The sequence below is a fragment of the Oryza glaberrima genome, chromosome 3, assembly GCF_000147395.1.
Source record: "Oryza glaberrima chromosome 3, OglaRS2, whole genome shotgun sequence".
NCBI lineage: Eukaryota > Viridiplantae > Streptophyta > Magnoliopsida > Poales > Poaceae > Oryza > Oryza glaberrima.
In genome coordinates, this window is record NC_068328.1 from 6,429,404 (window position 1) to 6,442,770 (window position 13,367).

The window sequence follows — 13,367 nt, forward strand, 5'->3', positions numbered from 1 at the left end:
TCTTACTAGTCTCCATCAACTGTTTCCTGCCACATATAACAATTTTGTTGATAGTGATATGTAAGATCTCCGCCATATCTCGTGAAACAAAAAATCTATTACTGCTTCTGATTCTCCAATAAGCAAAATGAGACTGTAAACATCCATCGGTCTGCTCTTTAGTTTATCATCCGTAACTAAAAATCTATCTATTATATTACTAAGACAGCTCGAAAAAAAGATACCACGTTCACCGTGGGAGCTAAAAATTCCCATATTAATCGGAGAAAAAGAGAAAAAATCTATACCATTATATTGTAATGGATTAAATTAAAGGGTGTAGATTTATCAGAAAAAAATTCTCTCAGTATGAATCAAACTCTATTCGATACAAATAGGAAAGTAACTCTGATCTTTGATGTACATCACAAATATGCATGCATGCATGTCTGATTCCTTATTGTATTTGGCTAGGATGTTGTCCGATTGGGGGAAAGAAAAAAAATTGAATACCATATGGATTCCAAATAGAAAAAAGTAAATCAAACGGATGGCTTCGATACATACGTAGATTTGGATTTTGAAGTGAAAAGGGAATTGAACTATCACTAGATCTGTCCACTGCTAACCCAATTTAATTGATGCATTCAGACTTGCAGCCAAATAAAATTCAGAAGCTAGCATATCATAAAACTGGCCGCAGATGGAAAAAAAAAACACCACATCTAGACTACCAATACAATTATTCTTCAATATATGTTGTGTTTAGTTCCACACTAAAATTGAAAGTTTGAAGAAATTGGAACGATGTGACGGAAAAGTTGGAAATTTGTGTGTGTAGGAAAGTTTGATGTGATGGAAAAGTTGGAAGTTTGTGTGTGTAGGAAAGTTTAATGTGACAGAAAAGTTGGAAGTTTGAAGAAAAAAGTTGGAATGTAAACAGGGCCATATTTAGTCCTTACTCCCTCCATCCTATTTTAAGCGCAAACATGAGTTTTCGTGTCCAACTTTGATCATCCTATTTTAAGTGCAAACATGAGTTTTCAAAAAATATTAAAAAAATAAGTCAAACATAAAATACTATTCATATTTTATTATCTCTTTCAAAGGAGACACCATGTTCGCTGTGGAGACTAGAAATTTCCACATTAATCGAAGAAAAAGAAAATGAGAGTCTAAGTAGAAATACAATTTAAAAATAACTGAAATTCGGGATTAAAAATAAGCACTATTGAAAGAAGAGTACATATAAGAACTCGATACGAGATTAATTAATATTCAAAATAAAAAAATAAAATAAAATCCAAAATTAGCAAAAAAGAAAAGAAGAGTTCAAGTAGAAAAAAAATTTAAAAATAATTGAAATTCAGAATTAAAATTAAACAATATTGAAAGAAGAGTCGATATAAAAACCCAATAAGAGATTAATTAAAATTAGGAATAAAAGTAAATTAAAATTGGAAATTAGAAAAATAAAAGAAAAGAAGAGTTCAAGTAGAAATATAATTTAAAATTAACTTAAATTCGAAATTAAAAATAAGGAATATTGAAAGAAGAGTCCATATAAGAATCTAATACGAGATTAATTAAATTCAGTATAAAATAAAATAAAATCCGAAATTAGACAAATTAAAAAGAAAGTTCAAGTACGAATACAATTTTGAAACAACTTGATTTGAAAATAAAAATAAAAATATTAAAATAACACAATACAATATTAATTAAAATTCGATATACAAATAAAATAAATTCCGAAATTAGAAAAAGAAAAATAAGACAACTTATAAATAACTAAAATTGGTGATAAAAAATAAAGACTATTGAAAAAAAAGATCATCTAAAACATATAACGAGATTAATTAAGTAACAGATCTATAAAGGAGTAGAGTGGTGGCATTTGATGGGACATCTAAAACTATTAATAAAACACCAAATAGAATCCTAATGACGATTAAAACGATTAACGACGGGCAGGCCGTGAAGCAACCGGTCAAGGCGGTTGGCGGGACTTCTAGAAAGTAAAAAAAAAAAAACTCCAATGATAATCATATTCTATTTTTAAAATCTCAATGACAATAAAAAGGACAGGTAGCGGACGAGTCGTACATGAGTACAGTGGCAGAGCTGTCGACGGTTGGCGGGACTTTTAGAAAGTAAAAAAAATGAATTTCAGCGATAGTTATGTTTGAATTTTTAGAATCCCAATGATAATAAAGAGTTGGTGCTGGACGAGCCTTATAGGAGTATAGTGTCAACGTTTGATCAGACTTCTAAAAATTATAGAAAAATGAAACCCAGCGAGACAATATACTCTTAAAACTACAAGGTGAGTAAACCCCAATGATAATCATGTTCAATTTTAAAATCTCAATGACAATAAAGAAGGGATGCAGCGGGCGATCCGTTGAGGAGTGCATGCAGCGGGCGAGCCGTAGAGGAGTGCAGTGGCAAAGCCGCTGATGGTTTGGCAAGACTTCTAGAAAGTAAAAAAAACTGAACACAAACGATAATTATGTTCGATTTTTAAAATCTCAATGACAATAAAGAGAAGAGGAAGTGGACGGACCGTAGAGAAGTATAATAGCAGCGTTTAACGAGACTTCTAGAAATTATAAAAACAAAACCCAACGAGATAATAAACTCTAAAAACTATACAATCCAACTTTTATAGATTCCAAGAAAAATGAATAGAAACCGTGGTAGATCGAGCAAGCAAATAAAAAATGAGATGACATAAGTAAGGGATAACAACTGGTGTGACTTTTAGAACTATAAAATTAGAAAACACGGGGATGATAAGGTTTGGTTTTTTAAAATCTTAAGACAACGAGATAGCTATTTAATAAATTTGAAGTAAAATCTGATTAAAAATATATAATTTTGTATGTGTGCTAGCCGCGCAATTACGCGGGTCACCCAGCTAGTTAAACTTTAAAGCTTACACTACAATTAATTTTGATAATTCTCCCTCGCAAAAAAATGATAATTCTTTTTATCTCAGTTTATTTTCCAAGTAGTTTTTAAGTAAAAAAAATATAAAAGTTTTACACATTTTTTTCCTAATAAGCGCCATGACTCGTAATCAACAAATGATGAAATTGCTAACACCTAGATGGCCATGTTCTATACATTGTTCAATGTGTTGGACCAAATCAAAATAGATGAAATCTTGTACTAGGAAAATACAAACTAAAATTATTTAACATCGAAGGTAGTCTTTGGCATATATTACAAAACAATAAAAAAAATTGGTTAACGAAACAATACGCGCATATATTACAAAACAATAAAAAAATAAAATTGGTTAACGAAACAATACGCGCCAGGTAGGGGTCGAACCTACGACCTTCTGCTTAGGAAACAGACGCTCTATCCACTGAGCTACAGGCGCTCAGTGTTTGAGCATTGAAACAAATTTTAAATGAAGCGTTAACCTATCATTGCCCCCACAATTTCCCCTTCCTTGTACACACGCGACGCGAGCGGCGAGCTGTTACGATCTAAAGAGAAGCTCTCCGCTTCGCCGGCGCCGCTCCCCCCACCCCCGCGCGCGGAAGATTGTCCTCGTGGCGGAGCGCGTGCTGCGGCTGTTGTGCTGCACAGCCGCCGGGCACCACATTTGCAGCAGCGCCGCCTCCGCCGCACTCGTCCATCGCCGGAGCTTCCGCTAGGGTTTCGGCGAGCCGGGGGGAGGGGGGGGGGGGGGGGTGAGGTGGGCCGTCCGCCGCCGCCTCCGCGGAGTTCCTGCCTGATGACTGGATCACGCAGGTTTACTGACTAAAAACCGTCTGTTTTACTGACTTTGTTTGGTTTGCTGGTGTAATTTCTTCTCTTTATCTGTTGATGTTTTTCATGTTTTCTGTTCTTGCGTATCTACATATTTGTATTCTGTACATCATTGTAGATAAATCTCACATTTGTATTCGCTCAAATCTAAAAATGTACATGCACATAATCTTGATACCCAAACTTTGTAGGAAGACTCCGTCTGTTTTGGGCTTTTCTCTAAAGCCGGGTAATGAAATTTGCCTGAGATAAAAAAAAAAAAAAACTTTGTAGGAAGATTTTGTATGCTATGCAATCTTACTACCGTTAAATGTATTCATTCAAAACACAATAAAGGAAATGGCTTTCATTACACCATCAAGCCAAACAAAGTTTAGGATTGCTTGAATCTGATTCCATTAACAGTTTTATTTGATTCAGTTACCATTTGCGTTTACAGACTCTAACCAAACACCACCCGACTGATTTCGCTCGCCTCTTCCTCATCCCCATCAGTCATGATCCAGGCCGTGATGGTGATGAGCACGCAGGGCAAGCCGCGCCTCCTCAAGTTCTACAGCTACCAGGTTTCGATTCTACCCCGTTCACCCAACCCTCCAATCTTCGCCCACCCGACAAGTGCTGGGTCAATTTCCCCACCCAAGACCAATAGCAGCTTACGTGATTGACGAAATGCTTTTGACCACTTTGCTCTCCTCTTCTATCTATTCTCTGCTTCATGGATTGGTTATTGGATGCAGCCCCCCGAGAAGCATCAGGACCTCGTCCGCGGCGTCTTCCAGTGTATGTATCACCCACAGTCTACTTTCCTGCTCTTCACCTTTTGTATACGATTATACGTAGTATGCTTGATTTGTGAAGCACGTTTTGCAGTGTTGTCTGCAAGGCCGGACAGTGTCAGCAATTTCGTCAAGGTTGATGCAATCTTTGGACCGGTAATGAACCCTCTCCAAGACTGATCTTGTAATAAATCTTGCTAAAATACAAGCATATGCTGGAACTGACATAGGAATTTTTGAAAGCTCCTTGCTCTAATGTCAGTTGATTTCTCTCGTTTGTTATGTAACCTGCCACTATCTTAGACTTTTAGTCAATCTGTATGCAATTGCAAACACTTTCTGCAAAAAAAAAAAAGTAAAGGAAAAAAAACTGACGTCTGTACAAGTTCATGCTTCCTCATGAAATTTACTGTTTGTCTGTTTCTCTTCTATATGTCAGTCAAACTGTAGCAAGGAAACAAACAACTTTTTTAGCGATTTGTATATGATAGCATGATGGTCAACCTTTTCTTTTGCACTTTCAGGGAGCGAAATTGGTCTACAAACATTTGGCCACATTGTACTTTGTTTTTGTCTTTGATAGCTCTGAAAATGAACTTGCGGTGCTTGATCTTGTACAAGGTAATCTGGTGCCTTATTGATGAAACTGTTTATTAGTTACTGCAATTGTTTGACTCATGTGACATGCCAACAAGGCAACAACCATACAGTCATGGTTTACACTCGCATGCCAAAAATAATTGTTATGTTCATGTTCGATCTTACTACATGCTTGTTCAGTTGTTTGACCTGCCTTATTTTACATGTTTATTGTAATGTCACTTGCGCTTCTTTATATCAATTCCTCTTTTAGATTCAAACTCATAGCTGATGACTGTGGCACTTATTTCAGTTTCAGTGTTCATACATTACTATTTACTAGTATTTAGCACTCTCTCAATAATTGATGGTTTGCTACTCCTCAAATCCCAACCCCAAACATGCACTGTTTGTTCGTCCAATGCTGGGTAGCTGCTGAACTACTCAGCTCTTTTCACTTCTGTTAAGTTCACTTTAACTCCCCGTTTTATCAGCCATGATTGCAGCAGATCAATTAATCTGTAGAAAACTTTATCTTGTGCACAGTTTTTGTTGAAACATTGGACAGATGCTTCAAGAATGTGTGTGAGCTTGACATCGTATTTAACTTCAACAAGGTAAAGTGATTCTCATGTTTTGATCCTTTTACTTTGAATATGCTCCATTGAGGCTGAGCTTGAAGAATATAAAAGGGTCAAGTTCATAAAACATGCTTATGGTCCTTTACAAGAGAGGACCAATATTGTTTTGCTAGTAAGTTAGTTTGTTTTGTTAGTACACAAATGGTAAATAAAAAGTAACACTGGAAATTTTGTTGCGGAGAGAGAGAGAGAGAGAGAGCTAGGGGCTAAGCCCACACCTTTGGTAATGCTGCCCTCAGTCGTCAATACCAAACATTACAACAATTCATCTCAACTGTCTTTGCTCGTGTCATAGTGATGATTGTTTTTTTTTAACGGAAGTGTCATAGTGATGATTGTTACTGCTTAAAGGTAATCACTATTTTTATTAGGCTAATTGAAATATCAAATGCAGCTGCATACAATTTTAGATGAAATGATACTTGGGGGACAAGTGATTGAAACAAGTTCAGAGCAAATAATGAGATCTGTCGAAGAGATTGCAAGGTTCTTACTTCCTGCTGCCTTCCCCTTGCACATGTTGCGTGCATGTTTACATGTAATCCTAACAGTATTCGTTTCTTGACGCAGGCTGGAGAAACAGTCAAACACAACCAGCCTCATACCGAAGTCGATTTCAGAGCGTTTCAGCCGTTGAGCCGTGAGAGCTTCACTCATGTTATGGACAGAAACTTTGAATGCGTGAGCAGAAGAAATCAGATTGCATTTTTCTCCAGTCGCGTTGCGATTCTCTCAAGTCGCGAGCATCTACCATTTGACATGAACATGAGAGCTTGTAGCCATCGTGAATATCTCTGTGTATCCCGCATGAAATTGAATATGTGACCTGAAACGTGAATTCTTCAGTACTATCTGGTTTGCTTGCCGATTGCCAGTTGAGGCATCGTGTCTCCTAGACAAGAAAAATCATACTAGCCTGTTTCTCCTTCGGCTGATGATATCTGTGCTGTTTTTGATACAATGTTGTTCTTGGAAAATTGCGAAGGCCGTTGTGTTTTCTTCTGAATTCGATGTCTGATGCATTTATCGTTTCTCCAACAAGAGTTGGATGAAGATGAAGATGAAGATTTTGGTGACACGCATTTCAAACTGCTAAACGGTGTACTAAACGGTCTGTTTCATGCAAAAACTTTATATATGAAAGTTATTCTAAAATATTAGATTAATCCATTTTTCAAGTTCGTAATAATTAAAACTTAATCACACGTTATTACTACCTCGTTTTACATGAAACACTTTATCTTCATCTTCATTTTCAAGAGATTCAAACACCACTATTGTCTTTTGTTCTCAGAGCTCCATTGGTTGACTTAATAAACCAAAATAAAAGTTAAAATTTGAATTTTTAAAGTTGATTTTAAGATGTTTTCAACGCAATTTCTCTTTAGCGTTGGCTTTTAAGTCACTACGAACAAACATATAAAAGTTTTACCTATAATTTTTTTATTTCCTAATAAACTGTTTTGATTTATTAGGGAATATTGTCAACCAATGAAACTGAAAAATTCTACGGGTTGTTTCGCTAGACAGTTTTATCACCAGGACGAGGTAGACAATTTTATCACCGGGACGAATTGAGTCGTACTGCCTCTGTCCCTTAAATAACTAATTTAGTATTGAATATAACATATTATTCTACTGTAAATTTTGATTAGGTTGGGTTTCGATGTGACCGAGGGACGAGGCTTGAGTACGTACCGCGTGAGTATTTCCCTCTTTTCTTTTCTTTTTTTTCTCGTCCTCTCGCCTCTCGCTCTCTCCGACGAAACCCCAAAATTTTCTGAGGGAAGCAAGCGGCGGCGCACGGAGTCCCCTCCCTCCCCAATCTGCAACGAACTCGAAGGGCCGCGGCGGCGGCGTACGCCGGTGAATCAGGTTCCCGCGGCGGAGCCGTGCTCCACCCCCGCGCTCCCATGAGCGATCTCCGCGAACTCGGCATGCGGCGGGAGCCGTCGAGGGCTGAGGTGGTGGGGCGTGCCAAGGACGACGGGGACTTCGACGCGCTCCGCCGCGCCATCATCCGCAAGGTCAAGGACAACGTAAGCTCCCATCATACGCTCCCCACTTTCCCCCTCGTATACCGCAGGATTTGCTGTAAGGGGTCGCTCTAGATTGAAACCCTCGCTGAGAATTGCGTTGATCCTGCGTTTGGTATGGGGTCACTGACAGTATAGCCGCGATTGGGTGGATTCGATTTTCCTGAAGTCATCCATGGGGACAGTGGATTTAGCATAGATCATCCTGCATTATCTCAACTTCAGGCGAACTGCAATGTGCCTTCTTGTGTTAAGTTTGACATTGGGTGTGAATGTATATGCTCTGAGCAGGTCTGTTCTCATGAATTACCAGAACTACGTGATTCAAGTTTTATCAGGAATGTAACCAATCGTATGTTGCTGTAGCAACGCATTTAGAACTTGATAATATATTCGGAGGAAATTTGGAACTTAAGAAAATTTTGCAGCTTCTGTTTGTGTGCTTTACTTCATTACTACATTGTTTGGTAACCTTGCATATCTTATACAGTCATCTATTGACATGAATGTGAGTAGGGTTGCGCCTTTGTTCGTCATAAATGAGTCATATTGATTACCAGCTTATTCATATCATCGGAAATTGTGTTTCAGGTCCATATATTCTTACATTGTCCAATGAAACCATTGCGTCCTTAATAGTCATTTTACTTTGTCCATGTGAGTAGTAAAGTTGGAAATTTTCTTGTAGTAGCATTGTGTTTTCTAGTTTTGGTGTTGGGAATTGGGAAGCATACACAATTACACATTGTTGAGATATCTTTCTATTATACTGGTGGGTTAACCAAGGCGTTGCTGCAGGAATTTGAACCGACTAATTGTGTAAAAAAACAAGGAAATTTGCAAGTATTGGTTAAAGATGGTGTGGCCGTTGGGCTGTCAGACATCTAATGGCTGAAACAATTATGATGACCTGGCTCAATGTGAGGGCTTCTTCATAGCCATAAGGCCATTCCCAACCCAAGACACTAGTCATAGTTTTCATAAACTCTACATCATCAAGAAACTAGTACTAGATTTCAATGCAAACACCACTTTTTCATACTTAAATTTAATGCTACTTATCTCACATGATGTCTTGGATGTTGTGTAGAAACCATGTCTCATGCAAGACCTGGTTTTCTTCTCTTTCCTCATTTATTCACTTGGCACATCATCTTTCATCCTAGGTGGTAGCTTATTTAATGCTATGGACATCATCCTAGTCATTGGGTTGGGAATGGCCTAAGTTAACTGCAATTAGTGGATTGTACTTATATAGATAGTAAGGATTATAATAGATAAATAAAAGATAAATGTGTTGTAGGGCTGTGTCAAAAGGGATACAGTGAATGGATTGAAGAACCAAGCGCCCCATAACCCCATTGAAGGTTGAAGATAGTCTCATTTTATGCCATAAATTTGTCATGCCTTCATTGTTATTTATGTGGAAGAGGTAACTAGTACCCAAGACGTTTGTAGCACCCCACCGCTGTGACTGTAAACGTGTTCCTATGATATATACTAATATCCCACAACTGTAAACTTGTAAATGCATCCCATGACTGCAAAAAAGAGTTGTATCCTAGAGTATAGAATTTGTTTTTTATAATAGTCTTGGCTTCATACTGATTTGCCTGCAAACAAGGCTGAAAGTTTAGTACGTATCACTCTGATTTACATACTATGGCCCAATAGCATACAGGTATGAGCCAGATAAGTCCTAATGTTGTGTAGTTCCATAAGTTTGTGTGTATTATATGTACAGCCAGCATACATGGTTAACCAAGCTTAGTGTGCCTCACTCTGATTTGCATACTGTGGCCTAGCAGCACACATACTGTGAGCCAGATAAGTTTTAAATGCTGTGTTTCTATAAGTTTATGTGTATTATATGTACATCCAGCATACATGGTTAATCAAGCTTAGCATGTTTCACTCTGATTTACTGCTGGCCTAGCAGAAGCACACATCTGAAGACCAGATAAGACCTTAATGCTGTGTAGTTGTATAAGTTGGCTGCAATTTATTTTCATGCAGGAGGTGCTACGCAGCAACATAATTGCAGAGGTGAAGCAGTCAGTGGTAATAAATGAAGATGGCTCTGAAAAGTTAAAGCTGAAAGATCTTTCTGATGCGATTTACCAAGATATCGGGTAAGCTGAACAACTACATTTTAGTTTTTCTTTATTGTTGTTTTTTACTACACCGGACTAGATATCAATAATGTGATATGTTATTGTGATGTGCTTTCGAACCAGGAGCAAAATAATGGGTCAAATCTCAGACGAGATATGGGGTGTCATCCTATCAAATGAAATTGATATCCGAGGAACTTCTGAAACTGTCTACAATAGAATGATGAACCCTGAGCAGCAGCAGGACCCTCCTTCAAAGAAACTGAAGAGGAATGCCAAAGAGGAGCAAGTGTCCCCAGCAAAAGCATCAACTTCTGTTGCAGTCCAGCTGGAAGATGATGATCCAGAGGAACCACCAGGATTTGGTTTCAGTGATCATCAGCGCAGCAACATCATGGCAACTCAGCAGCAGCAGTCGTCAAATACTGAGAATCATAACCAAGTGAAACCAAATGAAGGTGAGCCCAACGCCGTTAGCTGCCCTGGGGATGATGATGAGGAGGATCCTGATGTGCCTCCTGGGTTTGGTTAACATCCTGCAATCTTCTATTGTGGTGTGATCTGTGATGTTTCTTGTCAACACTAAGAAAAATGATTTAGTTTACATTTGCTGCTCGAGGGGTTCATTTGAATATTGAATCATGAAACCGATATGATTGGGATGAGTTCATGTTGCTCCTAGCTTCAGCCTCTTATTTATGAGGGAACAAATGGGCATTTAAGCGATCAGTACCTCACTGGATTCTTTCTGAGCGTGATCTTCAGTTTGTGCTTCCTGTGACTCTGACACTCTGTATCAGGTTCGCCTATTGTTGAAAGCCTGCAAAGAGAGTTTATATAGCCCATGGGCTATGCTGAGGCTGAGCTTCCAGGATGCATTTGAGGCCCATCAACTCCTGGGCAATGAGAATTCAAGGATTCAGATTTCAGACATCAGAATCTCCATCCTGAAACTGGGAAATTTTTAAATATTTCAGAATTGGCAGGGAGCTTGCAGCAACATAGCCTTACATATGACAGAATCATATGGCATGGTTCCTCCAGTACAGTACAGGCATAATATACTAGTATACAATTAAGATTGCCCTGTCTGCTAAAGCTGGCCTAAGTGATGGTTTTGGTGACGTCAATTGGTCAAAGCATTGCTGCACTTAACAAGGAAAAATGGTGACCCTGTCGACATGGATCATAATTAAAGTATGAACCACATCACATATCAGTATGTCCTGGGCATCATACGGCGGCTTGGAACAAAATTATAAAAAGACAATGGCAAGTTCTTTTTTTCCCTGGATGGTTTGAACAATACATCGAGTGCGAATCAACAGGACTACAGCTATATAGCAGAAATGGTCCATTCAAAATTTGAAACAAGTCCGTCGCAGTACAATTTTGCAGGCGTTCGATTGTTTGAACTCAACTCAATTCTACATGTTCATCCATGAAACAGCAGCGAACCAAAACCCATGTCTCATCAGAGATGAAAATTTCAGAGCTCACTCGAATACAGCACGATCAAATGCATCATTGATCCTCATCTTCTGCTACTTGCTACAACGACAAACAGTACACCCTCGACTGGTCAGGGAGGATGCCTACGAATAATCAAGCAGGAGACAGGGCTTCCTGTGCGTGACGTGGCTCTCGTTTAGACCCTTGTGATGGCCTAGCTAGCTAGCTAGATCTATGCATGGATTGGAAGCTGGCCATTGGAAGAGCATGAGCTCTCCAGTCTTGATGCAATCAGCTTGGAATCAGGGAACACCGGAACACTGGATGGAGTAGGTACATGGTCATATGCTGCTACTATAACATATTGTAGGCTAGTACTACTGCTAGTTCTTCCTCTTTTTTTTTTTTTGTGTGTGTGTGTAACTTTGGCCGCTCAGAAACGCCTTGAGACATTATTCCTTCCTACTCCCTCCGTCCTAAAAAAAGGCAAACCTTGAATTTTCATGTCCAACTTTGATTGTCCGTCTCATATGAAATTTTTTTATAATTCTTATTTTCATTGTTGTTAGATGATAAAACATGATTAATATTTTATGCGTGATTTGTCTTTTTAATTTTTTTCATAATTTTTTCAAATAAGACGGACGGTCAAACGTTGGGCACAGAAACCAGGGTTTGTCTTTTTTTTTTTTTGGGATGGAGGGAGTACTTGCTACTGCATGTTTATTCCCCAAGGACACATCTGTTACAGCATTCTATTTTTTTTATGTATGTATGTAACATGCCATTCTATCAAAGTGAGTGACCTCCACTTGCCCTTGTCCTAACCTTTTCGAGCTCTTCTTTTTACTTGCTTGCTGTCTTCCTCTTCTCTGCACCAACAGCTAATTTTGCTCCCTCGCCCATGACCTGAAGAATCAGATCAAATCGATCACCCTTTCTTTTCTTTTACATCACTGACTAAAGGTATTCCCTATGGTTATACTACTATACTTTATACTATTATGTGTGCATAGGACAAGTAATTATATTAGTAAAACTATGAACTAGTAGCTTTCTTTTGTGGACTGACATCATGTGCATGCAATTCATTAACCTATCAGTTGTTATGCCGTCTACGCAACAATTTTGTAAGCAGGTTATCACCACGAATAGAAGAACATACTGTACTTTTTTGTACTGCATGCATGCATGTTGAATTCAAAGTTGCTGGATTTATATTCCACCATCATGCATGAGCTGACATTGCTACCAATTTTTCCTGTTTCTCCAGGGAAATGGAGCTGAAAGCTGCTTGTCAAACCTCAAATTATAGTACCTTGTTGCGTATGTGTGCAAGCGACGACAGGGGCATCGAGTGTGTATTGCAAGATAGCCTGCGGCAACGCTCATGGCATTGGCATTTCACCGTTGCCTGGATCATTGCATCTGCTGCATCGTCTTGGACGGGTCCTGATCACAAGTCAGGAAGCAGCCAATGGATGAACGAGAACACTGTCGATGATCACCTCTTGGACCAAGCAGAAATGCCCGGAGCTTCGTCTCCGAGATGGATGATTTCGACGTAAACTATGTTGTGTCCGTACGTGTGTCTAGCATTGCAATGGACAAGAAGAGAGTATATATGTATAGGTACATGTGTCTCTCTCTGTCTTTAGTCTCTAGCTATAGTTCTTTACACATCGGTGAAGACTGAAGAACCACTCTTTCCTGAACATCATGCTATGTCTGTTCACCAGCTGTTCATGTTAGCGACGGCTGTCCCCGCGTGATTATGTATGTGTATATAATGTAGGTGATGTTTTTCCCTTGTCAATTAGCTGCCGGTTTGTACGTTCGTACAATCGTACTACATGACGGAATGAGCAAGCCATTAATTTGTTCTTACTTTCGTGCATCCACGCAACGGAACTGTATTCCATGAGAGGCGATTCAGTTTGATACGGGGCCCGTTTGATTCGTTTTTAGTACTAATCTTGCAAGCGATGTCCTCTTGTTTAC

General features: G+C 38.7%; 2 protein-coding genes and 1 non-coding gene across 3 annotated transcripts; 2 read left to right on the forward strand and 1 right to left on the reverse strand.

Annotated features, from left to right (window-relative positions):
- Nucleotides 1-3,297: 3,297 nt before the first annotated feature.
- TRNAR-CCU (transfer RNA arginine (anticodon CCU)) lies at nucleotides 3,298-3,370 on the reverse strand. The gene has a single exon. It is a non-coding gene; the product is annotated as a tRNA-Arg (tRNA).
- An 86-nt stretch (nucleotides 3,371-3,456) lies between these two features.
- Nucleotides 3,457-6,770, forward strand: LOC127766770 (AP-3 complex subunit sigma). Its single transcript, XM_052291911.1, has 8 exons — nucleotides 3,457-3,747; nucleotides 4,205-4,331; nucleotides 4,506-4,548; nucleotides 4,639-4,700; nucleotides 5,069-5,165; nucleotides 5,670-5,740; nucleotides 6,159-6,250; nucleotides 6,335-6,770. Exons 2-8 carry the CDS (start codon nucleotides 4,263-4,265, stop codon nucleotides 6,399-6,401), a joined length of 501 nt encoding a protein of 166 aa, XP_052147871.1. The 5' UTR covers nucleotides 3,457-3,747; nucleotides 4,205-4,262; the 3' UTR covers nucleotides 6,402-6,770.
- Nucleotides 6,771-7,482: 712 nt separating this feature from the next.
- Nucleotides 7,483-10,646, forward strand: LOC127766769 (uncharacterized). The gene is made up of 3 exons (XM_052291910.1): nucleotides 7,483-7,803; nucleotides 9,817-9,932; nucleotides 10,038-10,646. The coding sequence occupies exons 1-3, from the start codon at nucleotides 7,678-7,680 to the stop codon at nucleotides 10,444-10,446; spliced, it is 651 nt and encodes a 216-aa protein (XP_052147870.1). The 5' UTR covers nucleotides 7,483-7,677; the 3' UTR covers nucleotides 10,447-10,646.
- The last annotated feature ends 2,721 nt before the right edge of the window (nucleotides 10,647-13,367 follow it).